This window comes from Lygodium microphyllum, chromosome 24 (assembly GCF_053477565.2).
Source record: "Lygodium microphyllum isolate KBCC chromosome 24, Lygodium_microphyllum_v1.1.10, whole genome shotgun sequence".
Taxonomy (NCBI): Eukaryota; Viridiplantae; Streptophyta; class Polypodiopsida; order Schizaeales; family Lygodiaceae; genus Lygodium; species Lygodium microphyllum.
Genome location: NC_141158.1, coordinates 60,205,897 through 60,232,882, shown reverse-complemented (window position 1 = coordinate 60,232,882; position 26,986 = coordinate 60,205,897). Strand labels below are relative to the sequence as shown.

General features: G+C 43.1%; 1 protein-coding gene across 6 annotated transcripts in view; it reads right to left on the bottom strand.

Moving 5' to 3' along the window:
* LOC148015143 (callose synthase 3-like) overlaps positions 1 to 26,986 on the bottom strand; it is a 211,187-nt gene that overhangs the window by 89,437 nt on the left and 94,764 nt on the right. For all 6 annotated transcript variants that reach the window (XM_087666094.1, XM_087666091.1, XM_087666089.1 and 3 more), the window contains 6 exons: positions 22,823 to 22,879; positions 12,875 to 12,997; positions 12,673 to 12,790; positions 12,195 to 12,526; positions 12,046 to 12,098; positions 11,863 to 11,923 (listed from right to left, as the gene is read on the bottom strand). In XM_087666094.1, coding sequence (XP_087522220.1) covers positions 11,863 to 11,923; positions 12,046 to 12,098; positions 12,195 to 12,526; positions 12,673 to 12,790; positions 12,875 to 12,997; positions 22,823 to 22,879 — 744 coding nt within the window. The remainder of the gene's footprint in view (positions 1 to 11,862; positions 11,924 to 12,045; positions 12,099 to 12,194; positions 12,527 to 12,672; positions 12,791 to 12,874; positions 12,998 to 22,822; positions 22,880 to 26,986) is intronic.

Below are 26,986 nucleotides of genomic sequence, written 5' to 3'. Positions count from 1 at the left end.
ATAAAGTGCCAGTCAAAACCAAAATCATGTATTCTTTATCTCTAACTATACACCTGGCACAAATAATGCATCCTGCAAACGGAGAATAGAGCCATCAATGGCTGTCGACACAATATACCCAATACCTCTAACAAGATATGATGCATTCTTGGCACACTGCATAAACTTGCCAACAAGAGCTGCCATAACAGAGCAAAACAAATCCCTACATGATGTAATATGCCTAGAAGCACCACAGTCAAAGAACCATGTGTTCGCATCCTCGGTAGAGCTAAATACTCTATCAACCAAGAACAGTCATAACTGCAAGTGTAGAAACAATAGTCACGATCTGCAACAAAAGACGTGGACTCAATAGCAGTGTAAGGTGCATCAAAAACAGGCATCCGTAACTCCTTCTCCTTGGCTATGTGCTTCCTACATTTTATGATGTAGTGACCTAGCTTCTTGCAATGATGGCATTTGCCCTTCTTGGCTTGCATACCCCCTATTTCTTGCTGCTTTGTGAAGTACCACAAGTCCCAAAACTTTGTAGAGCATTTTTAGCTTGGCTACCCTTGCCCTTCTGCCTTGCTATAAAAGTCTGCTCATAGGCTATAACATGCACCCCACTGTTCCTTCTTGTTTGCTCCTCCTCTAAGAGTAAACTAACCAACTGAAGGAAAGTAAGTGGCTATGGGGAAATCCTCATACTGATATTCAAGGCCGTATGAAAGGCCAAATAATAGGGCAACAATAAATTCAAAGTATTAGAGATCAACTGCGCATCTGAATAGTACTCATCTACATTCATAAGCAGCTCATGCAAGTACTAAATTTTATCAAGATAATCCTGCATAGAATCACCTTCGTCCATCTTCACAATTTGAAGATCTTTCTTCAAGAAAAAGATGTGTGTCCCATCTTTTCCAACAAACATCTACTCAAGGATCAACTATGCTTCTCGTAAAGAAGGTGCAAATCAAATGTGGGGAATGATAGACCGCTAGACTACCAATGCAATCAGTGACAATGCCTGAGCATCCCGAGTATCCCAAGCCTTTTGTGCTGCTGATGTCTAGCGAAGTGGTTAAGCTGGAGAGGGCTTAGAAGACTAAGCAGGTTGAGTGGGCCTTTGTCCACATCCTCCAGGAGGAGGTGTAGCAAGAGCCACAACTCTAGGCCAAACTTCTTCACCACTGACATAATCCCAAAGATTCTTTGAACTAGGCACAGTGATGGAGCGTCTATCAAACAGGTAGTGGAAAATTAAGACAAAGCGTTGTATTGGTGGCGGCACAAGCCAAAATGTTGGAGCAAGTAAATAGTTGGCCAGTGGGTTGGAGAAACGGATCTCGCAAGCGTCTTTATAGGAGACGCATGGAACTGGACTGGCAACACTTGGGGCAACAGCTCTACGTACGGAGCTAGACAAGCAGGCTGGTGGACAAGGTCTGGAAGCTCCCTTGGCGTTGCAGGTAGACAAGCTGTTGGTCAGGCTAAAGGTTGCCTGTGGCGATGGGCTAAAGACCGCCTGTGGGAATGAATCTACGACACTACGAGTGGCACTTCAACTAGCGGTGGCCACAGGCTTAACTGAGCTGAGGGCTAGCTCTAACACCAAATGTGAGAGGCGCGAGGATGCACACAAATTGAAGCTCAACAGAGAGTACACTTGACAGTGAAGAAAGACTGTGAGAGTGAAGACTTGACTCTCTCCCAATGCAAAATAATCAAAGAGTGTAATATGCGCGTACAAAGCACAACCCTTAAACCTTAGGGTTGCTAAAGTGTGTCACCCAAAAGATGTAAAACACGATAAGTGCCCAAACTATGTAACATAGGCATGTAAAATAAAAGAGAAAAAATCTTAGAAAAAAAGCCTCTCGTAAGGAGAATAGAAAGTGCCCAGTGTCCTACTAAGGATCACTAACACTCCTCTATGAGCGTAGACGTGAGTCAAACCCAACAACTAAGGCATTCTGATCCCTCATTTTACCCCATGCATAGCATAGCTCTAAAGCATTTGTGTTTGGTTGCTCACAAGAAGATCGGATAGCAATCCAACACAAGTTTTAAGCTTATGGCTCTTCTGATCCTTATTGTCATGTACATGGCTTTTTGACTTATGTTTTGGGCATTCACTTGCTATATGTCCCTCTTGTTCACAAACAAAGCATTTCTTTACATCATGCACTGCCTTTCTTTCAACAACTTTCTTAGCACTAGCAAATGACATTTTGCCTTGTTTGCCTTTCGAAAACAATGCCTTTGACTGATTTTCAGCATGTTGACCTTTGTTGAGATGCTACGCATGAATTCAACCTTGTTGCCCTTCTTTTCAGCATTGTCCTTTAGAGCATCTTTGTTGCCCTCCAATCTTATGGCATCTGCTTTTATCAACCCATGAGTTGTATTTGCATTTTCAATCAATTGTGCCATGCAGGTCACTTTTCTCTTGGTGCCATAGTCATAGATTTCTTTGGGTAAATCACAATAGTGGTGATATTAGAGACTAGGCATTAATTAATTAATTAATGTCAATCTAAGAATCAATAATTGCTCAAGGATACTTGGAAGAGAAATTTGCTTATCCAATTCAACTATTAACTAGTGAAATGAATTTTTGAGTACCAAAATAATTATTAAATCAATTTTTAAAATTGATATTTTGAAGATTAATTTAATAAGCTGAAAAATGAGATTAGAATACTACCACTTGGCAAAACTTACTCATACAAGTGAAAAAAGTTTTAAGGTGCCGGTGAAAGTCTATTCCAACCATTGTGAAAGAGAAACTAGCACTTAAAGAGTAAGAAGATACTAGTGATGTGATTTGCAACCACCAAGAATCCATACTACAACATCCAACATCAATTTGGAGCCCTCCAAGAGCAAGTGACAATAGCCCAAGGTCATTCTAATGCAAGAGATAGTACACAGGAGGAGGTAGCAATCTTTCTATCATTCTAAGCTATAGGTCACAGCTTCCATCCCTTTTTCAAACACGACAAAAACTATTTTTCAGCATTTCTGGCAATGAAACTCTGAAATTTCTCTCTACAACATTTTCTCTTATCCCCTAGCCATCTCTCAAGTTATCTCAACAAAATCAAGCCATTTGAGTTATCAGAGGCGGAGAAACTGAAAAATCTCTATTATAAACTTTAACTTACAGCAAAAATTCGGGTTTGACAGCCTCCTCAAGATAGCTACTCAAAATTGAGGACCTAGGACTTAAATTCCAACAACTGAAATTGAGAAATTTCAAGGACATTCAAGAGATAAACTAGCCAGTGTCAAATTTGGGCTAAATTTGTCTTTGAAGGAGAAGAGTGAAGACGAATCCCTGAGTAAACGAAGAGCCAAATTGATTTGGAGGCTTACTGGTTAGTTTTGACACCAAGTGGCACTTGGAGTAGCGGAGGAGGTCAAAGGATCTTAGTTACACTCCATCCATTTGCCATAAAAGTTTAAAAGATACTACAAAGCCCTCCCCCCCCTCCTTGCCACCGTACACCCCCCACTCCCGCATTGCTCTCTCCATCTGCAGCAACAATTCCCCCACTCTCGCAATTCAACAGTGTGATTGGCACGTACTCAGTGGGGTCATGCAATAGAATCCTTTGGTCATACGTCGGTGCATTCTACGAAAACCCACCAGTCAAACACCTTGCCCATCATTCTTTCTAACGGAACAGCTCTTGGTCATCCATACAGATCAGGGAGGCAGACCTCATGTGCAGATCAAGGAGGGAGTCCTCATGTGCCGAGGGATCTTCATGGTTCGACTCACCTCTGAGGACGCAGCCCGTGAGTTAGTGAAGAGCTTGCCCTATGCCTCCACGAAGGGGGTCATCTACATGATTCCCTAGTATAGCGGCTTCACGGTGGAGTCACTTGCGCTCCACAACAGTTTTCTCAGACACCCAATCACCCTACTTTTCCCCAGACTGCCAGTAGAGTACCGCCAGTTAGTGGAGGACTTTGGACACCTCTTGGGCATAGTTCTTATTACTTCCTTCACGGATGCAGTGACAATTGCAAGAGTCCCAAAAGTTCGAGTAGTGGTGAAAGACACAAAAAGCATAACAAAGTTCCTGGAGATTGAGGCCGGAGATCACTCCTTTAGGCAGCAGGTCATTGCAACTGGGCAGCCACGGCAATGCCTGCGCTGCCACGACTTTGGGCATTAGGTGATTTCGAGGCCAAGGCGGCTCCGTCAAGAGACCCACAGGTGGACGCTAATGGCTTCACACGAGTCCAAAGATGACAGAGAGGGAGGCAGCAGCGGGAATCGCAGCCAGCTCCTCAGACCCAACCTCGTCAATAGGGAGCATGAGCGCGAGCAACGCCCCCTAGACAGAGCACTCTGCAGTCCCCCCTGCCCGCCCCGCCCGACAAGACCCTAGTCTCCCACATCCCTCTCCTACACCACAGACTAGCTCACCTGTGATCCCACAACCCCCACACCCCTCCCCCTCTATTTCCCATAGCCCCCACTAACCCTGGCCCACAGCCCCCCCCCCTGCGAGGGCCACGAGCCCCTCCCCACACCCGATACAAACCTCCGACCATCCCTCCGTCAACTGACCCTCTTCCCCACTACCACCTTCCCTGCCGAGCACCCCCCCAGATCTGCACCTGGTTCAGATGATCCCCCCCAAACCCAATCCTCCTCCTCCCACAAGTCGTAATGAGCTACACACGCCTACATCCTCCTCGCACCAGCAGTACTCTCACTTCCACACAACCACCAGCTCATCTGCCCCTACCGCCCATCACACCTTTCCAAGACAGACACAGCTACTGCCACAGGAGTTCTTCCGCAGTGACCCATGGTCCTACCTAAGAGTTGCGGAGCGCGGAGAATATCCACTACCTCGAGGTGGGGATCTTTTCTGGTTCCTAAGTCAAGGAGGAGCAAGGTCCATCTACTAGCCCCACCGCATGGACCAAACTACGTTTTTTTTTCTTCAGTTCTCTCACTCAGAGCACACTTCCCAGTGGATGGGAGAAAAAGGATTAGCACTATTCACACACCAATGGCCTGGTTGCATGACGGACATCAACTGGTAGGCTGGTGCCGAGATCCCACACTTGAGCATTATTTTTCAAGCCCCTCCACAGTGGACAGCTCTGCAGGATGTGATCGACTGGCTTCTCGCACAAGCGGCCCGTTTCTACCAGTGTACAAAGTCACGACTCTCAGCTTCGCTGATAGATGCATTGATAGTACCACCCAGAGTGTCTATCACCCTTTTGGTCTCAAGGGCCACCATGGGGAACTGGAGTTCGCCGTCCAGACTGGCGGCAAAATGTACTTGTATGCCCTATAGTTCTTTCTCTTCATCAGCAACCTTAACACCAAATAGAAGCCTTGTTCGGTCAGTCACAGATTTTCCCATGAGCCTACACCTTGCATCCTGGAATGTAAATAGTCTCTACTATAGTTGGGCACGTGGTTTCAGGAAGTTGATTGTTCGGCAAGAGTTCCAACCTGCCCTTGCCCGACGGATCCACATCTTTCTTCTACAGGAGCAAAAGCTCACTTTTACCTAGGCTTAGCGGTAGGAAAGATACTCCCGCGCATCTCGCACACTTACTGGGAGCAAGCCATAGGTGCCCACAGTAGGAGCGGAGGTGTATGCACCTCTATTGGCATGAATCTCAGCGCTTGTGTACGAGACCATGGGACGATAGTGGCTGGAAGGATTCTATGGATCAGACTGGATATTGGGGACTCGCACCTTGGAGTCCTCAATGTCTATGCCCCTACCGAGGTTAGGGCACGCAGCAAGTTCTGGGTACAGATCGCAAATGGACTCCCAGAGGTAGAATCCTATGTCATTGGAGGAGACTTTAACAACCTAGAGGCTTTGGAGGACAAACAAGACAGAGACAAGAACTACCAGGGCATGGCTGGGGAGGAGCACAAGGCATGGAAGGTCTTTCTACTGGCAATAGGAGCACGCAATGCCTGGAGAGACCATGCCTTCCACAAGAGAAAAAGGTGACTAGGTGGAATCCTGCTGGAGCGGTTAGACAAGTTTTATGTGGGAGAGTAGGGAGGCTCTCGTGGAGGCTAGATTGAGCAGTTGGCAGGCACCATGTTGTCCAATCGTCGCTTGGTTCTCCTGACACTTGATCCCCCAGCATCCGCCCTAGACACACGATCTTGTCGGATCCCTAACACGATCTATAGCTGAGAGGAGGTAACAAGACAGATAGAGCTGTTTTGAACCAGAGAGTGAGGCAAGAGGGACCGGATTGCAAAGGAGGTTGCAGAGGTCCTAGCCGAGTTGAGCAGAATCTGTCAATGCAGCCATACACGCCAGGCAACAAAGCTGGGAGAAGAAGAGAGCACTTCTAAGGAAAATTGCAACCACGCAGAGATTATTACAAGAGACACCAAGGGATCCCACCCTCCATGCATAGAAGGTGCGCATGCGAGCAACCATGGCTGACCTAGAGACGGGCACTCAGAGTTCTCTTTCCGCACCTCAGCAGCCTTCTAGGTGCGGAAGGGGGACACGATGTGCAGGGAGTTCTTCCAGGTGTACCAGCCTCGCACCGCAGGAGAGCAAATACGCAGCCTTCGGGATTAGTATGGGAGGACTCGTTCTAGCCCAAATGAAGCAATGGAGATTGCCACCAGCTATTACACCCGCCTTTTTCAGCAAGAGACAGCCTCAGCTAGAGGACAGATATGTAGACAACAGGTCTGGAATCACATCCCATCCCTCGTTACAAAGGAGATGGGACGCTCCCTCCTAGCCCCCTTCACAGAGAAGGAACTAGAGGAGGCTTTTCATACACAGGATGAGCAGAAATGCTCGGGAGAGACTAGTCTCGCTAAGGACTTTTTCACCACCTACTGGGAAGTGGTGAAATACCACCTACTGATGACCTTCCAGGAGATTTTCCCTTCAGGACAGATACCAAGGAGTCTTTCAGCAAGCCTTATCAATCTTCTCTCAAAAGGGGGAGACCGGTTGGAGCTTTCCTAGTGAAAACTGATCACCTTATTGTCAGTGGCCTATAAGGCACTGGCAAAGATCATTGGTAGACGACTACGCCCCGTGCTTCCAGACATCATACATGACACACAGACAAGCTTTGTCCAAGATAGTAGCATCCTAGACAATGGATTCACCTTCTTTGAGGCGACAGAGTAGGCTCAGCACAGTGGGCAGAGGCTGGCCGTACTACTCTTGGATTTCGAGAAAGCTTATGACAAGGTGGACTGGGAGTTCCTAGAGAGCACCATGGTGAGGTTGGGTTTCCCCCAGGTTTGGATTCGCAAGGTCTCCGCACTTTACAGATCTGCTACTAGCAAGGTTCTCATAGGCGGTAGGCGAGGGGAGGAGTTTCGCCTGGAGAGATCGGTTCGACAGTGCTACCCCATGGCCCCATATCTGTTTCTACTCTTTGCAGAGGCAATGTCCCACTTCCTCAGGTCACGTTGAGCGGATTACGCGGCCTCCGACTTCCAGTGAGAGAGGAGGTCGAATTGTTAGACTCAAAGTATGCAGATGATACAACTCTCTACATAGAGGACGATGAGTTGATGCTGGAGAGAGAGTGAGGCTAGCTCTTGATGTGTTCTGTTCTGCAGCGGGAGTGAAAATCAACTGGCGAAAGTCCGTTGCCTTGCTCACAGACCCGAACTCTAGCACGTACTGCGGCATCCACCTGGGATTTAGATGGATAAGCATAGGACAGATCGTCCGGTACCTAGGGTTTCAAGTGGGACTCGACATCACTCCTGCCCAACAGTTTTTTCCTGTCCTTGATTCTATTCAGAGGGAACTGACCTACTAGAGCATGGCTCGCCTCTCACTAGCATATCAAGCCCTAATAGTTCACCAAGTCCTCCTAGCAACGGCCTGGTACATCGCCTCATGTTGGTGCTTCTCCTCATCCTGCGTACTATAGCTTCGCCGCCTAGTGTGGAACTTTCTTTGGTCAGGGTCAGATGGCTCCAAGGATTCCAAGGCTAAGGTGGCGTAGGCAACCATCATACAACATTGGTCAGAGGGAGCACTTGGGATCATAGACCCAGAGTATTATAGTAAGGCCCTCTTGGGCAAGCTAGTTGTCTGTCGCCTCACACCAAGCGGGCAGACCTGGAAGGTCTTATTGCACGAGGGTCTTCAAGACTCGAGACCAAGACTTGGCCGTGAGTGGAGGCCTCTAGATCTGGGAGGGCAAGCTGCTTGATGAGTTGCAGTGGGACCCGGGAGAGTGGCTATGGCCGGCCTCAGCAGTTGCTAAGAAGCCACCCAGGTTCCTGGACTACACTGCCAGGATTGGCAAACACGTACTGATGCAGGAGGATATGGATTGGGTGCCGTCACATAGCAAGCACTGGGCAGAGCACAGCATTACGGAGCCTTTCTAACGGACCTTCTGGCGCCACCTATGAGGTAGTTGGAGGCCGAGGAGGGTGCCGTACTTCTTATGGCTAGTGGCACATGGAGGCTTGGCGGTGGAAAGTTGGCTTGCCCAGATGCAGAAGGGGGGAGATTGCAAGCATTGCACACAGTAGCCTTTAGAAACCCCAAAGCATTGCCTTTGGTCGTGTGAGGAGGCGCAATTCGTGTGGAGAGGAGCATACCGCATCCTTCATCGTATATTACCCAGCCTTGGATGTATCTCATGGGGAGCTTTCTGTTGGTAGGCAATCAGCCAGGGCCGTCACCTTTTGTATGAGGCCAGGATGCAAGATACGATATTCATTATCGAGGCAAGGTCATGCACAATGGTCGGGTTTGGAGACTCTACCCATCAGCCAGGTACTGGAGCCCACAGCAGGCCGCTTGGAGGTATGAAAGATAGCGATACCCCCCCCCCCACCCCCATGGCTTCTTGTCCCCATCCGCCCCAAACCGTCCTAAGAGGCTTGTATACATGATGTATTTGGGACTTCGCATTAGCTCCAACTAGTCTATTGAGCATGAGCACTCTGTTGTAATCAGTCTTTTGAGTAATATAATCAACTACATTTTATTTGCAAAAATGGTCACCATACCAATACCTAGGGATACCAAAATTAAAGTTCATTTTAATTAAAAATCTTTGAGAATTTTAATCAAATCATTAAGTTCATTTCTCATTTTAGTAAGACTTCCTACTTGAAGATAGCCCATACAAAAATAGAGATGACTTGATCCATAACCAACACCCTCCATGAGGCCTATAGAGGGGAGGCCTTGGAAGACTTTAAAACCGTAAGTATGGTTATAATGATAAGTTGCTTGGCAATCAAATGGGTAAAAGAAACATTTTGGAAGAGCTATCAACATGTGGACCACCATAAACCCAATCCCGAAAATGTAAGTATTTTTAGATATTTGATTGCATTGCTCTCTACAATCCCAACGCTTTAAAATGATTCTCTCATCAAGAACTCAAGTCTCATCAATACTAGTATACCCAAGCCTCATGCTCACTTCTTGCCCTCACCAAATCTCAAAGAGAGCCCGTGTGCATTCCACTTGAGTATCATAGCCTTGTCTAGGTGCGTTATCATTCATTGTCTAACCTGTCCATTCATCAATATCTTTGCATGTTGAGCTACTTATCATTAGTCTTTTGCATATTTCTTGAGTGTTTTCCCAGCCCATGTTTTGTCTCACCTTGGCTAGGCAACTTAGTCATGGTGTTGGTGCTTGAAAATCACAATCAAAATTGTCTCCTGATTTGTCTCAATGGGCTTTTGTGGCCCCTAGTTTCAAGTTACGACGCATTAGTTAGTCATGGCATTGTAGACTCCTCTCAATAGAGTCAACAAATAGACTTCAAAAGGTCAACACTACACTAACATTCATACATACTAAATTGAATCTTCTTTCTTTTAAAGACAGCATAGTAACTTAGTATTGTTCTTATTATGCCTTCCAAGGTTGAAGAGGATGATTGGGCGATAGGGAAGAAGATGGAGATGAAGGTGGAGAACACCAATGCCTTAAACAATGATGAGATCATCCACAAGAAAGGTGTAACGATGCACTACTTGCTGAGGATCCATTGGCAACTGGAGCCAAATGACTTGGGAAAAGAGCATAGGCTTCAATGGGATTCTTTTCTTCATGTAGAAGTAGAATTGGCCACTTAATTTGATCTTCACTTAGAAGTGTATAGACTTCTTCACCCGCTCCTTTCTTTAGTACCACTTTGCCTGCTGAAAGTTGATGGGCTTCTTCTCTTGGATTCCTTGTGCCTCTCAACTGTTCCTCAATTGAGAAGTTGCTCATGGATGGGCCAAGGCTTTGTATAGCACTCTACTCTTCCGTTGAGAAAATGGAAACTCACCTTAACCAACAACACAAGGGTTGGAAATACTATAAGCATCAAGGTGGAGAATCAAGTCAAAGCCATGATATCACTGTGTATCCCATACAACATACTATGCTAAGATATTCCTTATTTCCCTATCTAAATATTTCAAGGAAATTGAAAGACCAAACATTTGCAGCTTAAAATAAAAAGTACACAACTGCAGACACATAAAAGAGATGGAGACAAACTAAGGGCAAAACCCTCCTCCAAAAGGAATTCATTTTTGCTCAACCCAAGTCCCTTAGAGGTCAATTACAATTAACTTGGGAGTATCAAGAAGTATTATTCAGTTACCACAATTGGACTGCCAGCACCACCAACGTGTATTGTAAGAAGAGGTAACAGAACAAGCTGAGGATATGAAGCCGATGATATTAACAAGAGAAAGAGGTAACCAAGCATAGAGGGAGTATTGTCGTATACCAAGGCTGAAAGTTGACCTGGTGTGTTAGACATTGAGTTGCCATTTTGGAGAGGCATTCTACCATCAAGCTTGCTTCAAAAGAAAGCAACACTTCGTCTAAAGCTCTTTACTACATCTATCTCTGGGTGACCAGGTAATGTTCTCTCTAAAAAGGGTGGTGCTTCATTTAACCCATTGCCTTACTACATTAAAAGCAGTAGAGCATTTACCATATCCTTAAAATGCCAACTTGTTATATCAATGCATCGCAACTCCAGTTCTTCTTTAGAGGAACCAACAACAAGGCTTGAGTGACCCAAAAGAAGAAAAACCTTGCAAGCACACTTAAAATATAAATAAAAGTGTTACAAGCATATGAGTACATGCTTAAAAATGACTCCACTACTATTATGTGTTGCCATGCTCCAGGTTAGCTTTCTGGCTCTGTCCATGGTTAGTAGAGCAAACTCTACAGGAATCTATCTCCTCATATACATGAGCAGACAAATAACACACATGCCATAAATTCTTCAGGTACTAGTAAGCTATTATATGCCATGTCATATGATACTAATTTGTTTCACAAATAGATGCCAATGCACTCTTTCCTTCACATGAGATACGCCCTGTAGGTGATTCATCATCATGGATTTCACAAAAAGACGTTCTTGTATCACAAATCATACAGATTCACAGCATTTCATACTTCACATCATACTTTGTGCAACTACACAGTGAGGGTTTTATTTCATGATACGGTTCAGGTTCTGGATTAGTGTATGACATGTAGAGTACACAATACATTGCATACACAAATCACCATTTAATTGTGCCGTGAAAATAGGAGGTTGTGGCAGGCTGTTGCCTTGGTGATGTAGAACTGAAGAGAATAAAAGGGAATGAAAGACTCCTATTAATTGTGAATTAAGGGAAAAATGAAATGGAATCAGAAGCCAAAATACTAGGCAGGATCAGGCTGAAGAGACCAGAGAAAGGAGAGAGCAGGAAAGAACATGAAAACAACAGAGCAGTGATGAGCAGGGGCAGACATAGGGTTGTAGAAGGGTACAAAAGCCCAGCTCCGCAACCAAGGGAAGGCTGGAATTGAGAATTAACAAGCTGAATGCTTATATTACCTCAACATAAAAGCTGAATAGAAGCTTGCTTGTTATGACAAGAACCCAGAAAGCTGTATACCTGGCGAAAGAAATCAGAATTCAACTAATTTATGCAATATGCTTTCAAAGATTAGAAAACAAAGCTCAACATATATATATAAGATGTGCAAAAGAACTTCGAATTGAGCAATAGCTACGCACTTGAAGAGAATAAACCCATGGTCATGCATTCCACGACCAATAAATAAGGGTGGCTGCAAAAGGCAACCTACTATCAGAGCTGCTTGTCTTTTTTCAGATTTAAGCCTAAGACCAAATCTCATAATCCATGCTTAATTCACTTGATTTACCTGTGCCCACCAAAGTAGCAGTCGAACCATCCAATGATCAAACTTCTCCAGATTGCGTCTCCAGACTGGAAACAAGAACATTAAGGCACTGAAAGCATCTGGAGCCAAATATATCAAGATGGCTATCATGTAGAGATATGAATTTATCGATTCCCCAAACCATGTGTTCAATATGCTAAGCCATCCAATTGATTTTCCCCATGTATGGGCATAACAGACTGGAAGAATTATCACCCAAGCAAAGGCAACAATCACTTTCAGAATGTACCGCAGGACCTCCATATATCGCACACTTCGCCATGCTTTGCAACTCAGTCCAATATCAACAATTGCTGTAATCACAACCAAGTATGAAAGATACTCTGAACACATCATTTAAATATTCAGCCACATCATGATTTGTAACCCGTAAAGAGAGGGCAATTAAAGCCTTGCATCAACATCAACAACTGTCCCCAAAGCACTGCATTATTAGTACCTTGAAGCAACCTCAAAATTGCAGCTGTGATGAATACACTCAAAACATTTTTTAATACAGGTCCACGAAAAACATCAGTTATAGAACCAGTCCCGCTCCATGCTATAATAATCAAAGCCTGGAAGCAAAAGAAACAGACATAAAATTATGTATTTTCACAGTAGATCTCCAGAAACTGTGTTTTCTACCAGCCACTAATCACCTGAAGAGTTAAAATGAAGAACGACCACATTCTGTCAAAGCTTCTGAAAATGTGCCAAAATGACCGCACTTCTACAAAGTTGGTCTTGCCAACCCAAGAAGGCTCTTTCTCTGGAGCGTTTCTCTGCAGTTAAGCTCTTAATAGATCAAAACCAAGTCTCACCTCAAAATACCACTAAGATTCCACAGCTGATAAAGTTAGAAACCTCAAGAGACATATCCTTACTTAACACAAAGATTTAAAAAAATTCCACAATATTAGAACATCCTGTAAGACCCCTCAATGGTTACAACCTCAAGTAATAAAAAATCATCACTACATGCACCTGTACAGATTGTGTTACACAAGCGTGCACAAACCAGGCTGTCACAGAGAGATATAGAAAATGGTAGTTAAGACTTGGCACTAACCAGGCAATGCACATGCAGTGTGTGATGGTGAATACATAAATGTGAACATACAAGATTATATGCTCAGGGTCACCTTACAACTAGCTTTCTGGTGAAGTTATCTCTATTGTGCATTTATGCAGATATGACATTGGAGTTCTGACACTTTTCTGACCTCACAAAACATACTCTCTAAAGGCATTGAATATGCATCTGTGCTAGTGGCCTTGAAAGTTACACAACTCATACGTGACATCATTTGGTCTGCCAGTCCACTGATTGTTATGCGGACAATAATCCCTCTTTTCAATTACTTAAAGGCATTTGGTGATGTTAATCAATGAGGAGAGACTTCTGCTTTTGTAGAACTTTTAAGACATATGTTTCTTTTTCTTTTTCTGTGTGGTAGCAAGAGCATAATCAGCATACAATTGCCGACTGCAGTGGCTATTACAGAGGACAGTATTTAAATTAAGCTGGCATCCCTACACATTTATTATCACAGACTGAGGAGGTATTTATTAAGCAAGGAATAAAATAAACATTGATCATATGGCGCAATTGTTTTTGCAGCACATCTTTAAGTATCATGCTATGCCAAAGTCGATCATTAGTGATCGAGACCCTTGGATGACCAACTATTTTGAGAGGGTTTGTTTGAGTATATGGGTACCATACTGAAATTCTCATTATCCTTCCATCCACAAACAAATGGTCAATCTGAGGAAACAAACTCCATAGTGTTAGATCTTTCGAGATGCTACGTTCAGACCACAAGACACAGTGGGAGAAGTATTTCCCCTTGGTTGAGTTTGCTTACAACAACACAGTGCATAGTTCCATGAGCAAAGCTCCATTTGAGGTGGTTGAAGGTGGCAAGAAGGTACCTCATATTCTGCAAACTAAGGATAAGATCTCTGAGGTTGATCGTTATGTGGGAAACTTGGATCTAGCATATGCAAAGATAAAATATGCACTTCAAAGATCACAAGAAAAGTAAAAGAGGGCAACTGATGGCTACAGACGTGCTTTGCAATTTGCAAAGGGTGATTATGTATTGTTGCGTTTTGAAAAGGCAAGGCTGAAAAAGATGAAAGGAAGAGAGAGATTATATCCGAAGTTGAGTCTGGGACGCTATGGGCCCTTCCAGGTGTTAGAGAAGATCAACAATGTGGCATGGCGGCTGAAATTACATCCACATTGGCGGATATACAATGCCTTTCATGTCGGCTTGTTGAGGCCTTTTCATGGTGATGTGCCCAAGAATATATTTGTTGAAATTCAGCCTGAGGTTGAGAAGCTAGATGAGATTTTGGTACCCAAGAAAATTTTGGCGCATAAGAAAAGAAAGGTCAAAGGTAAAGTTTACAAGAGATACTTGGTGAAATTTCAAAATTATTCACTAATAGATGCCAAATGAATGGAAGAGGATGACTTGACGGCCCATCCTCAATTATTGCAACTTTATCTAGATGCCTTTCAATTAGTGCCGACTTTAGTTCAAGCTCCGTCAGGCTCAGCAAAGCAAGGGTCTGGAGTATTGCCTGGTGCTTAAGGGGAAGGTAGCACTTCCACTCCTCCATTTATGGACAGCTCTCGTATGTACTGGATATCGGATGTATTCAGCATGCATCCAAGGTAATGTGCTGACAATATCTTTGCCATGAGATCACTACTTAGTGTACTAGTTACTGTGAAATGTATGCAAATGACTATGAGTTTCACCCGGGCACTGGAACTATACTTTTGCTTTAGGTTATGATCAATGTGGCATGAATTTTGCCTCATTCTTCAGACAAAAATTCTGATTAGTTTCAGCTCAGTCTTTGATCAACTTGACGACCGTTTATGCTCACTTTTGGGATCAATTTTGCATCAGTTTTTGCATTGATTGCTGCTCAGTTTTTGCAATGAGTTTGTGATCAGTTTGAAGTCACATTTGAAGTAGTTTCTGATCAGTTTATGATCACATTACGCTCAGTTTTCAATGATTTAGATCTATTTTCATGGACAAGAATATATGTTATAATACCATTGATGTTTCAGCCATGGTTTATGCTTGGTTATGCTATGCCACAGTTTGGTTTTGCCAGATGAGTTGAGCTCATGAGAAATAGACATGTCACATGATAATCTAGCAATGTTTTTGAGATTCTTTGTGAGTCTTATATTAAGTTATGATTGGCTGGTAATTTTCAGCATGTGTTGAGCATATGGAATACTTGAGCAGCAATGCATTGTATATTTAAAACCTCACTTAACATGTGGACTAATTTTTAATCACATAGTTAAGTAAATGTTGCACATGTGAGATGTAACTAGGGTTACAATAAATTTACGAGCCCATGACGACCCGAGGGAATCATGGAATGTCAAGGGAAAAAGTTGTTGTTGTTGTGCTAAGAATTGCTCTTAGCCACTTAAACAGCCCCAAAACATGCTTATTTTAGGCTTATTTTAACCAAAACCCTAAAACAGGGAGCGGATCGAGAGAGTTAAGTGGGAGAGGATCTAGAAACCTAATTTTCTATAAATTGGCAACCAACCCTCCACTCTACCCTTAATCTCGTTTTTGCAGATTTCAGGTGTTTCAGCTTGTTGCCCACACCCCATTCGTGGAGGACATCTCAGCCGAAGCTATCCATTGCTGTCTTCATCAGTTGGTGCCTGATTTCCAACACTCTTCACACAGTTTGGAGCTAATTCCAGCTAGGCGACTCCTGTTCCTGCACAGACATACTGCCGTACAACCTGCCACATCATCACAGCCTTGAGTTTGCTTCTTGTAGGCTGTCATGTCTACGTTTTTAGTCTTTCCGTCTCCTGCAAGCTCCGTTTTTAGTCTTTCTCTCTTCTGCAAGCTGTCCTTCCTGCGTTTTTAGTCTATCTCTCCTACAGGCTCCGTTTTTAGTCTTTCTCTCTCCTGCAAGCTGTCCTGCCTACGTTTTTAGTATTTCTCTTACCTACTGCCTACGTTTTTAGTTTTTCTCTCTCCTCACTGCTGTCTGCATCAGATCCAGCTTCTCACTGTTGCATTTAACAGTGTTTGATATCCGGAGGCTACCTTGTTGCGATTCGGGATCCGTTCAGAGTAAGACACACTCTCCAGCTCATTACCCCTGCCCTAATCCTTGAGATATAGGAGTTTGAGGTTCAGTATTCATTCACTGAAGAGTGTGTTTGGTGTTAGATATGATCAATGCCCCACCCTCATTAGGTGCTACCAATGATCCATGGTGCTCAAAGTTGTAAAGCCCCCATTATGAGGAGAAGCCAAATGTGAGCCCGGACATTGGTTGAGTCCTGACTTGTATATCAGATGAGGTCTATGTGACCGGATGGCAAAAAGGTGACTGTTGTGGGTCTAATCTTTGGGTTAGACGGAGTGGTTAAGCTGGTAGCAACTCGAGGCACATTGCATTGAGTTGCGTGGTAAGGGAGTTAAAAGGAGCCCCTATTGTGGGGTCCCAGGGGGGGCCAGCGGCCCCCCTGGCGGGGGTCCGGGAGCAGCGCCCCCGGCCCGATGGTAAAGGGAATATTCCATATTCCCTGGCCGACTAGTGGAGGCTCATATGGTAGGTCGGTCAGCAAGCCGACCTAACGACCTTCGCGGGCTATAAAAGCTAAACCCCTTCGCAGCCATCTAATACTCATCTTTCACCCAGTCAAAGTTGTTGTTCCAGCTAGCCTTAAGCTCTTCACCTATCTTCTGTCTAGATCGCCATCTAAGCTTCACACAGTGGAAGCGCACGGGTGGACAGAGCCATCTTTGTATCAGTTGTTTGGAGTTAAAGAATTTACTGATTCTCCTCTTATCTGTTGTGTACTCTCTATCTCTTTCTCAGATTCTGTTCGCTGTGCCGTGTAATATTTTACATTTGGTGCATGACCATCGTATCATTAGCAGTCGTATCATTTCATTTATTAATTGTATTCATTGTCTCTGAGTTACCCTAACCCTTACCCTAACTATATTTTTTTATCAGTTTGTGCTTTGTCGTACGGTTTCTGTTTATACTTCTGTGTTAGGGTATTTTCTTTACAACTGTAAGTTATGCCACACAAGTACTTGGTGATATCTAGTGCCTGTTGTTGGCCTAGGTCATTTATTTAGCCATAAGCATCAATTGGTAACACTAGAAAAGTGATGTTTAATGATACCTAACGCTAATCCGATGGTCAAAGATCGCAGAAAGACACTCCAGAATGGAACTTGCCTAGCCAATTTAATTATTAGTTAATCAGATTATTATTTTAGGCACCGAAATAATTATTAGATTAATTTTCAGTATTTAAAGATAAAAAATTAATATTTAATTATGGATAATGCTTGAGAAACCATTTGGAAAGGTTGCCACTTGTCAAAAAGGCCCATGCAAGATTGAAAAACGTCTTTAGAGATCGCAGAGAGGCATTTTAGTGTATTCAACCTGCAAAATAGAGGGAGGAGATGCTATTGGTCTGATTTGCAAACATTGGAGGACATTCTAAGGCAGCCAAGGGCAAAAGAAGACCAATCAACAACAAGTGACAGCATTTACAAGTTGTCAAGACAAGGCAACAACAGTAAATGATTATTTTTCTTCAGTTCTTTACATCTACAAGTTATTGAGACAAGGCAACAATAGCAAATGATTGAGTTTCTTCAGTTCTTTGTAAAGAAAGCCTGAATTTTCTCTCTCCTCCACATTCTCTCTCATCTCCCAACCTTGCTCCAAAAATTACAGCATTGAGGTCACCAGAGACTGAATTTTCAGATTGCTCTGTTGTAAGCCCTAATCTGGAGAAATTAGGGTTTAGCAATAACCACAGGAAGCGTATCAAAAATGAAAGCTCCGAGACTTGGATTCAACTAGGCTAAAGTTATTTTCAATCAAATTCAAGTGGAAGGACCGGTAAATCAATGAATTTGGAGCATTATTCATCTCCATCAAAGCAGGTGAAGGCCAATTGACTGTCAAGAGGCAAATCAGATTGAAAACTTCCTAGTCATTTTGGACAATAAGGGGAGTTGGAATACTGAAAGGGATTGGGAGAATCCCATTGTACATCAACTTCTTCTTCAATTAAGTTAAAGAAATACTGAAGGGGGGCAAGTTTTAGGACCAACAAGATGTCCATTGTCCAAGATTGTAAGTTATTTTGCATTTCTCAGTTTTGTAATAAATCTTACTGTTGAAACTAAGTTGTAATCAAGGAATTACCACCCATCGACCAAAGGAAGGCTAGTTTCACAAGCCATGTTCAAGCACATGTGAATTGCCAAAATTCTAATGCGTAAATCAAGGTGGGTTTCAACCCTAGCCATAGAATTCTAATCTTTATTTTACCTACTCTTGCCCAATCTGAGAGGAGAGTTCCTAAGAGGCCCACCCGAGAAGCATCATTTGGGTACCGATCTGGTTGCATACATACAAACAATTGCACCTGCCAAAGGAAACCCATAAATTTTGACCTGTGTGGTTGGTCTGTTAGCTTTGCATTACTTTCTTGAAGCTCTTGGATTTGTTGTTGGACACCTTGTAAAGAAACAACAATATCTTCCATCCTAGACTCCATTACGACTAGGCAAGATTGTGGTAAGAGACTCTTGCCAGATAGTTAGGAGCACAACAAATGCTCTTCGAGAGCAAGAAGATTACTCTTACAATAGAAAAATTTGATTGTGAGATAACTTGATTATAAGAGAATGCTCACACAAGCATGGCTTGATTACAAGTCAAGACTCGATACACAAGACAAGAATTGAAAGAGGACTTACCTCACAAGAGCCTCACAACTAGTATTGGCCAGACTGAAGGGCTTGTAGCAGCCCAAGACCCCTATTTATACTAGAATTGAGAAGATTGGAGGTTAAGGGGAAGCTTCTAGATAATGGCATCATTGACATAAGTGATTATATAAGTAATGTAGAACTTTCCAAAGAATTATCTAGAACCTTCTTAGAATCATCTAGTACTTTCTTGAATCTTCTAGAATGTTCTAGAATCTTCTAAAAACTTCTTCATGCAACCACGGAATGTACTAGCTTGCATAGAAGCCAAGGGTTGTCCTTGCCTGAGCATTCGTTACATTGCTTGAGCATCCGTTATACCACGTGCTTTGGATATGGATTTGGGTGTAAGCAACAAACACCGGATTAGCATTACACCTTGAAGAATGTGTTACTAAATAAATTATTGCTATTATTTTCTAAGGATTGTTTGATCTCATATTTCTGTTTATACCTAAAATACATGAAATGAACTTTGTGCCTAATAGATTAATTATGGAACTTGATTTTATATGTCAAATTAAATATGCTAAATAATTAGACAACTAAGCAATTCCGTCATAAAAAGAAAGCAAAACTACAAATCCCCAACAAATCTGTCCTATGGTTGGGTGGTCTCGATAAGCTGAGAAACTTCCCCTTAAGCACGATAGATTAGGAAAAATTACGAAGGGTTGGATAATGTCCATCATAGGAAAATCGCTATAGATCTCGACTTCGTGTTGTTTTAGGGGGGCCAAGGTGAGATTTTGTCTTATGGACCAAGGGGTCAGAGCACTAGCTCCCCCCCATTTTTCACCCTTTTTGAACCAAGTGGAACACAGGTCTGCCTTGGTATGAGCAAATTTGCACAAGCATTTTCCTCAACCAATGCTAGATAAGCTATCAAGTCACCTCAACGTTATTTGGGAATCTTATTTTCAAGTTGATCCTCGTTAGAATGGGGCAAGCCTTTCCCTTTGGTATGTACTCAAGCGAACCTAGGCAGCAAAGTCTGTAATAGTCCAAGGGAGCTTCAGATGGCATCACCTAGGTCTGTTTCTTGATGGGCCACCAAAATTGTGCCATCAAGGGAGTGCTTGATAGGCAAATTACATTCCAGGCATCGTCCACTACCTCTCAGAGTCAACAAACTACTACATTTACTGTGGACAGAGATCCTTTACCACTTGCAAAATCCACTCTCTACCCTTGTCTCTCTTGTTGCCTCATCGTCCTTCTCGCCTTTCTTCTCTTTGTGTTGCTCAGACACCTACAAGAGTATCCAAATTGTCCATCCTCATCCCATAAGTCCACTCATTGTTGGCCACACTTGTCGCTTTGTGAGGCCTCTAGCATGTTTCTGGTAATGGCCTCTCTTACAGCTATACTCCTAAATTGGAAGGCCAAAGTACCCAACTATCTACATTCTCTCCTCCATAAATAGTGGAATAAGAATGTAGAACCGAAATGGGTCCATGATGCGTGAGGCCACAATCATGTGCATGCTTATTAATTTGTGAGACATCAAGCACATTGGTAATAAATTGCCCCTCTCTGCAACTATAATGCTGATCTAGAAGGCCTAAGTACTTAGGTGTCAATAAACTACCTAGCTTTAGAAGAAAATGTGCAGTACACCACAGTGCAAAGATCCAATAGACTCCTCCTGAGGACCTTCCCCATCTACTAAGAGTTACCATATTGAACTCAGAAAATCCCCTTTCCCAAATAGAATCTGAGACAACTCATTGAGCCATCAGCTATAGTAACCTATAGGGTGTCTGTAATAAGCTTAAGAGTAGGTCAGTCTCCAACCATTCTACAAGCTAAAGAGGACACCTCTCAAGAGGAAGCCACATTAGGAAGTAAGAGCTCTAACTTCTGGGGAAAACCTCACGTGCAATGATGCATTAAACCATGTGCGAAAGGAACTACTCCAAAGTCTCCTACTAGGAAAAGGGGGAACCATACTCATCTCTGAGGAGATTGCCTCCTTTGGCAGGCTCAGATATGGCAGCCCAGTGCCCCTAGCCAGTCGGTGTTGACTCCTACAAGTGGCCATTATCACTGCAGTGTAAAAGTCCAAGCCAGAAGGAGAAGGGGAAGAGAAAACACTGGTGGGGATGGGGGTAAAAAAGCCAAAGCAAGGGGAAAACAGGCTGAAGAAGCAGCAACCTGGGGCAGGAAGGGTATTGGGAGGTGAACAAGACAGTCGAAGAAAGAAGAAAGGAGTGCTGCAGGCTACAGGGAGGAACAGGGGTTGGAAGGAGGTATGCAAGCAGGGAAGAAAGAACACTGGTCATGAGAAGGCATGCAGAATGCACAGGTGGCAAGGAATAGATGCGGCAGGACAAAAGGGGGCACACAAGCTGTTTATCTCCAAGGTTCTCTTGATTTGTTTTCTTTTATCAAGAGGTTCAATAGAGCAACATATGATTTGCAATTGCATTTCTTCAAAAGTACTGGGTCTGAAAGTTATAACATTTGACTGCTTCAATATGGATCCTTCTTTGCATGTATCAACTACTAGGGCCTTCAAATTATACGGATTTGACCGTGACCATAAGTTTATCACCAAAGATTATGCCCGATCTCTGTTTGATCCCTTTTGACTAAAAATTGGTCACAGCAACTTGTCTCTTCCTCCCTTGTTTCTGCCTGTAAAGTTGAGAAGATTTTTACCCTCACGAAGAGGTAAGTCTCGTCAGACATATAACTATAGAATTGTGGCCTTTTCCCAAAAAAATAACTGGCTAACCTTTGATCTTGAACCTTTTTTCCATCACTTCAAAAGTACTAAACTACCCTCATCAGAAGAAACTTCAGATGGTTGACTGCAGCAGTACACTGCAGCCCAGCAACTCTTCTTCATGTCTCCATTATGATCTGGAAAAGCTTTAGGTGGTGACTTCCTGCACATATCCTGACAGCAAAAATTTTTATGCTAGTCTGTTGATGATTACAGCAACAAAAAGCATCGTGATTGCAGCTCAGCTATGCATCCTCCGTGCTGAAAAAGATCAGGTGGTGACTTTCTGCACTAGACAGCTAAGGAGATGTCATTCCAGTATTGTCCTTTTTTATATGGAATCTTGCACCCTGGAATTTCCTTTGCTGATCACTTCACTGAGGTGCTTTTCATAGGATTTCCTCTTCATAGGGGAAAATTTGCTAGTCCTGCTCATTAGCATTATAGTAATAAGCATCATCATTGTAGCCAGTAGCAAACCCTTTGTCATGCCTCAGTTTGAAGCAAAATTGGCCCCCCTTCACAGTCTCCAGCTGCGCCAGAGGACGCCAAATGCCATCATAGCTTCCACTGCCACATAACCGGAACAGTTTGATGCAGGACTGGCCCCTTCATCAGTCCCCAGTTGGATCCATGTGCAGGACACGCCCTATAGAACCTCGAACTCCCCCAAGGGGTGACAAAAAAGTAGCCATATCTCAGACTTTTTCTCACTCTTTTCTCATAGTCCTCATAACTGCCTCATTTGCATTGCCGGGCTGTGGTTTGCTTGAAGGAAAGCATTGCCCATGAGTTGTCATGGTTGTACCATGTGGTGCCGAGTTGTATTTCTTGTAGAAGCAAGACCTCTCTCTACCAATAGAACTATCCCACAGCATTCAATTTGCACTGTACCCAGTAATCACCCCTATTTTATAAGGACAGGAAGGCCATTGGGCTCATCCCAAATGGCTTGTTTCATCACAAATCTTCCTGCAGAGGAGGTCCCACATATGTTGCGATAGAGCAGTGGTACTATTTAGGCTTTACATAAAAAAATAAATGAAATTCCTTGCCTTTTTATTCGCGTGACTAGTTCCTATTTCCTTCCTTTCGATTTTCTCTTTTCCAACCTGCAGAGTAAACACAAAACTGGATAAGCTCATACATTATTGAGTGCAGTTTGCAGCCAGTTAACACCAGCAAAAAGAAGTAAGCATTTCCATCACATTGTGATTATAAAACAAGCAAGAAGGTTGCAAACAGAGTTATATTCTTCTCATTTCTTTAATGTAACCTTGCAAGAAAATACCGGCTCAGGAAGCTTTCCCTGAGAAGTTCAATAAGTAAATTTTTCTCTCTTTGAAAAACAAAAAAAAAGGATAACAACCTTACAATCCATGCAACCCTTATAATAGGCAACTCTATGCATCGCAAGCCCTAAAAGAGGCTCATACCAGGACAATGCAAGAGACATTCCCGCAATACAAAGGCTTTCAGAGAACTACAAAGCCAAGTCAGACATACCTACCATCATCAATGCTTGCCTCATTCCTCTCGCAATCAGTCGAGACATTTTCTTTTCAATTTTTTTAATTGTAAATCAGAAACTATTACAATAGAAATTTGTTCCTTTAATTCAAAAATGTCGAGTAGAAAGTGCCTTATCAATCCTCGATTAAGTAAGTATGGCCAGCAAGAACCTAGCACACTAAGGAAAGAGCATACTAATTCACCAGGGCTTTGACACAGTTATGGAACAAACTCAATGTATGAATTGCTAGGAACAGTAAATGCCAATACCAATGCCGAAAACACGCATTCACTTGAAAAATGGGTGAAAAAGACGTACGTAAACACAATCAAAACTAAATAATGGGAAATCCGTCCACCAGAAAGGAGTGCAGCAAAAAGGAAAGATGTCCAAGGGAAGGTCAGAAACAAGGATGTGCAGTATGAACGAAGTTCCAATGACAAATGAGCAGGTTTGCAAGGAGAAATATAAAAAATACAAGAGAAAAGTACACACAAAATTTAAGAAGAACCAAGCCATGTGTCAAAATGACAACCTATAAAAAGGAAAGATGTGTGAGAATGGTTTGTGTGAGATACACGAACGACACCTTAGTCTATGAAAATGATTAACCATGGGCATGTCACTACATGTGGTGTCGGAGGGGTTTTAGTCGAAAGGTCGTATCCACCAGGGATCAGAGAGAGAAGTAAAGAATAGGAGATAGAAGAGAAGAAAAAGAATAGACAAAAGGTACACAAGATAAAGACAAAGCTCAATGAATCAAAGCACTATGTATTGATAGAACCTAAGAAGATGAGCAAAATCCTTGTCTGGGACTACTCAGAAGCTCCCATCACCCTTCTTATCAATTTACTAGTATCTTATCAATTAGAGAAGGGTGATGGGAGTTGAGAGCTGTCGCCTATAGCAATGGACAGGCTGAAGATAATGTGGCTGCAGTCGATGATGACTGGACAGCAGATAGACGGGCTACAACCTGGAAACTGGCTGCCAACAGCAGAAGAGGATGTGTGGGCTGGTGTAACCTGCAAACAAGGATGATCGTTGAATGGGGGCAGCCTATCTATTTATAGATGTGGAAGGGCGCCCCAAAAATTAGGGTTTCCACTACACTCTCTTGAACCACTCCCCGTTTTAGGGTTTCCACTGAACTCTCTCGAACCGCTCCCAATTTTAGGGTTTTACTCTAAAAGAGCATTTTTAGTGTGTTTTGGGGCTGTTTAAGAGGTTAATCAACAAGTAATGCATATTTTAGCTCAACATCCTCTACAACTCTTGAGGTTCTACAAGTCTTGAGAGCTTTGCGGTGTTTTATCAAAGAAGAGTATGCTGAAATACATGCTTGTCTGTATTGGTTTACAAATCTAAAATAAAAAACAAGTTGTTTCCTACAAATCCACAGTCCTTACAATGGTATTCAACACCTGCAAGAAGTTTTGAAGCTCTATAGTGTGTATCTGAAAAGAGTATGCTGAAATACCGTGAAACGTTTCACCCTTGAAACATTGCATTTCACCCCAAAATATTTTACCTTTGGGCAAGTCCCAAGTGAAATGGTTGAGTAATATATATAAGATAAGATAGTCTCTTTATGAACCATAAGTTGCAACTTATACATTTATACCATGTGAATCTTGTGTGTCAACAAATATGTCTATTATATATATAGAGTGTCTTGAAACTCTCAAAAAAGTAAGAAAAAATAATTGTTTACAATTTAAAATTTGTGTTTTAGTCAGCCACTTTACTCGGGGCATTTTGCATTTCAGTGAAACACTTTAGGCATTTCACATTTCAGTGCCAGCAAAACCCGTTTCGCGGTTACTATGATCATGTGTCTTCCACGGTCCCACAGTACCTGCCCAACAGCAACACCTATAGTGGATCTTGAGCCACTATAGCTTCTATCAAAGGAAATGTGCTGGAACATATACTCTTGTGCTGGAATACATGACCATGATTAAGAAAGGAAATTCACTGCCTGTAATTCTGTAAGCTCTGCAACAATCCACATTACCTACAGCAACCGTCACCTGCAGCAGGTCCACTCCTAAAAATACGATACTAGTAAATTTGAATATTTGGGCTATTATAAGGCTGGGTTGAGCTCTTGGTTGAAAGAAATTGGTATAGGGAAGCTTGTTTTGCTTATGCAGTGTCGATCTGAAAACTTTTGTTAAGAGCGATTCTTGGCTTTTGTCCCAGTGGTATTGTCTTAGGAGTCGATAGTGTTGGATTTCACTCACGCCTACGCTCACAGAGGAGTGTCGGTGATCAGTGGGACACTAGAGCACTTTATACTCTTCGTACAATAGGTTTTTTCCCCCAAATTTCTTCTCTTTATTTTATGTGCCTATGTTACACATTTTCGGGCACTTATTGTGTTGCACACTTCGGGTGTGAACACCCTCTTATAACCCTAAGGTTTAAGGGTTGTACCTTGTACTTTCATCTTACACTTTCAATCTGTTCCATTGGGTGTCGTGCTTCACTCTCCACACTATCTACTCCACTCTCACCTGAGCTTCAATCCTCTCCACCTCACATTTGGTATCAGAGCAAAGTACAACTCAGTCCGTACCTTCCTAATTGCGCCGCCTAGTCAACCAGAGCCGCCGCCAAAGAAGCCTAGTCTCGTCGGCCTCCTCCACCAGAGCAGTCCCAACTCACCTACCACCAACGCAATAGTGTTCGCCTGCACCTATGCTGCACCCAACCAGTTGCACCAAACAGCCCGCCACCAGCCTTGCTACGCCGCCTGATCGTCTGACAGTTCGCCTACGCAACTTCCGTGCGATACGCCAGCTTGGGCCACCCCACCTGCAATGCCGTTTGCACCCTCCACCAAGTCCCTTTGCGCTCTGCCTTTGCACCTGCCTATGACTGGGGCCGCCTGCCTATGGCCAGCGACGCCTCTGCATTTTCGACGATCACCAGTCTACCACTCATTCATCACCTGCTCAAGCCGCCCACCACCAACTCGACTGGTTTTTGAGGTAAAAAATTTTTAAAGAAAAAAATTTACCTTTTTTTTCCAGATTCATCTCTGGAAAATGGGCTTCTACCCCGAAGGCACAATAGTCTGGATACATGTTTGGGACACGATTGATGCAAAAATTTCTTGGCAAATAAGTGAAGAACTTTGGGGCTTTTGGGTTTTGTGAAGACATTGGTACATGCAGAGCAATTGCAATCTGAAATAGACTGTTTTTTAGCATTTTGGAGCAAGAAATTTTGGGGCTTTCATTTCTACAGTGTTGTTGAGCATTGAATGAACCTTGGAATGCGTGCATTATAGACGATTTTGACATAATGTACTTCAGTTTGCTAATGGCAGCAAGCTATTTGCTGTAATTTCTGGAAATTTTGAGATTTCCAGGTTAGTCCAACTTGGACATTACTCTTTCTAGGTATTGATTATCATGGCAAATCACGGAGGTGATGTATTTATCTATGTATCCAAGGAGGACAGGTTGGATGGTAACAACTATTCACTCTGGTCCTTCATGATGAAGAATGTGCTGATTGCGAAGAATCTTTGGGACTACGTAAGCAGAGAAGAAGTTAGGCCTGAAGATCGGCAGCTCAAAAGGCATCGGATACACAGGATGCACAAGCTTTGCTGCTGATTGCATTCATAGTTCAGTGGACTATTATCCCTCACATTTGGTCTCTAGCTTCTTCACGAGAAGCCTAGCTGACA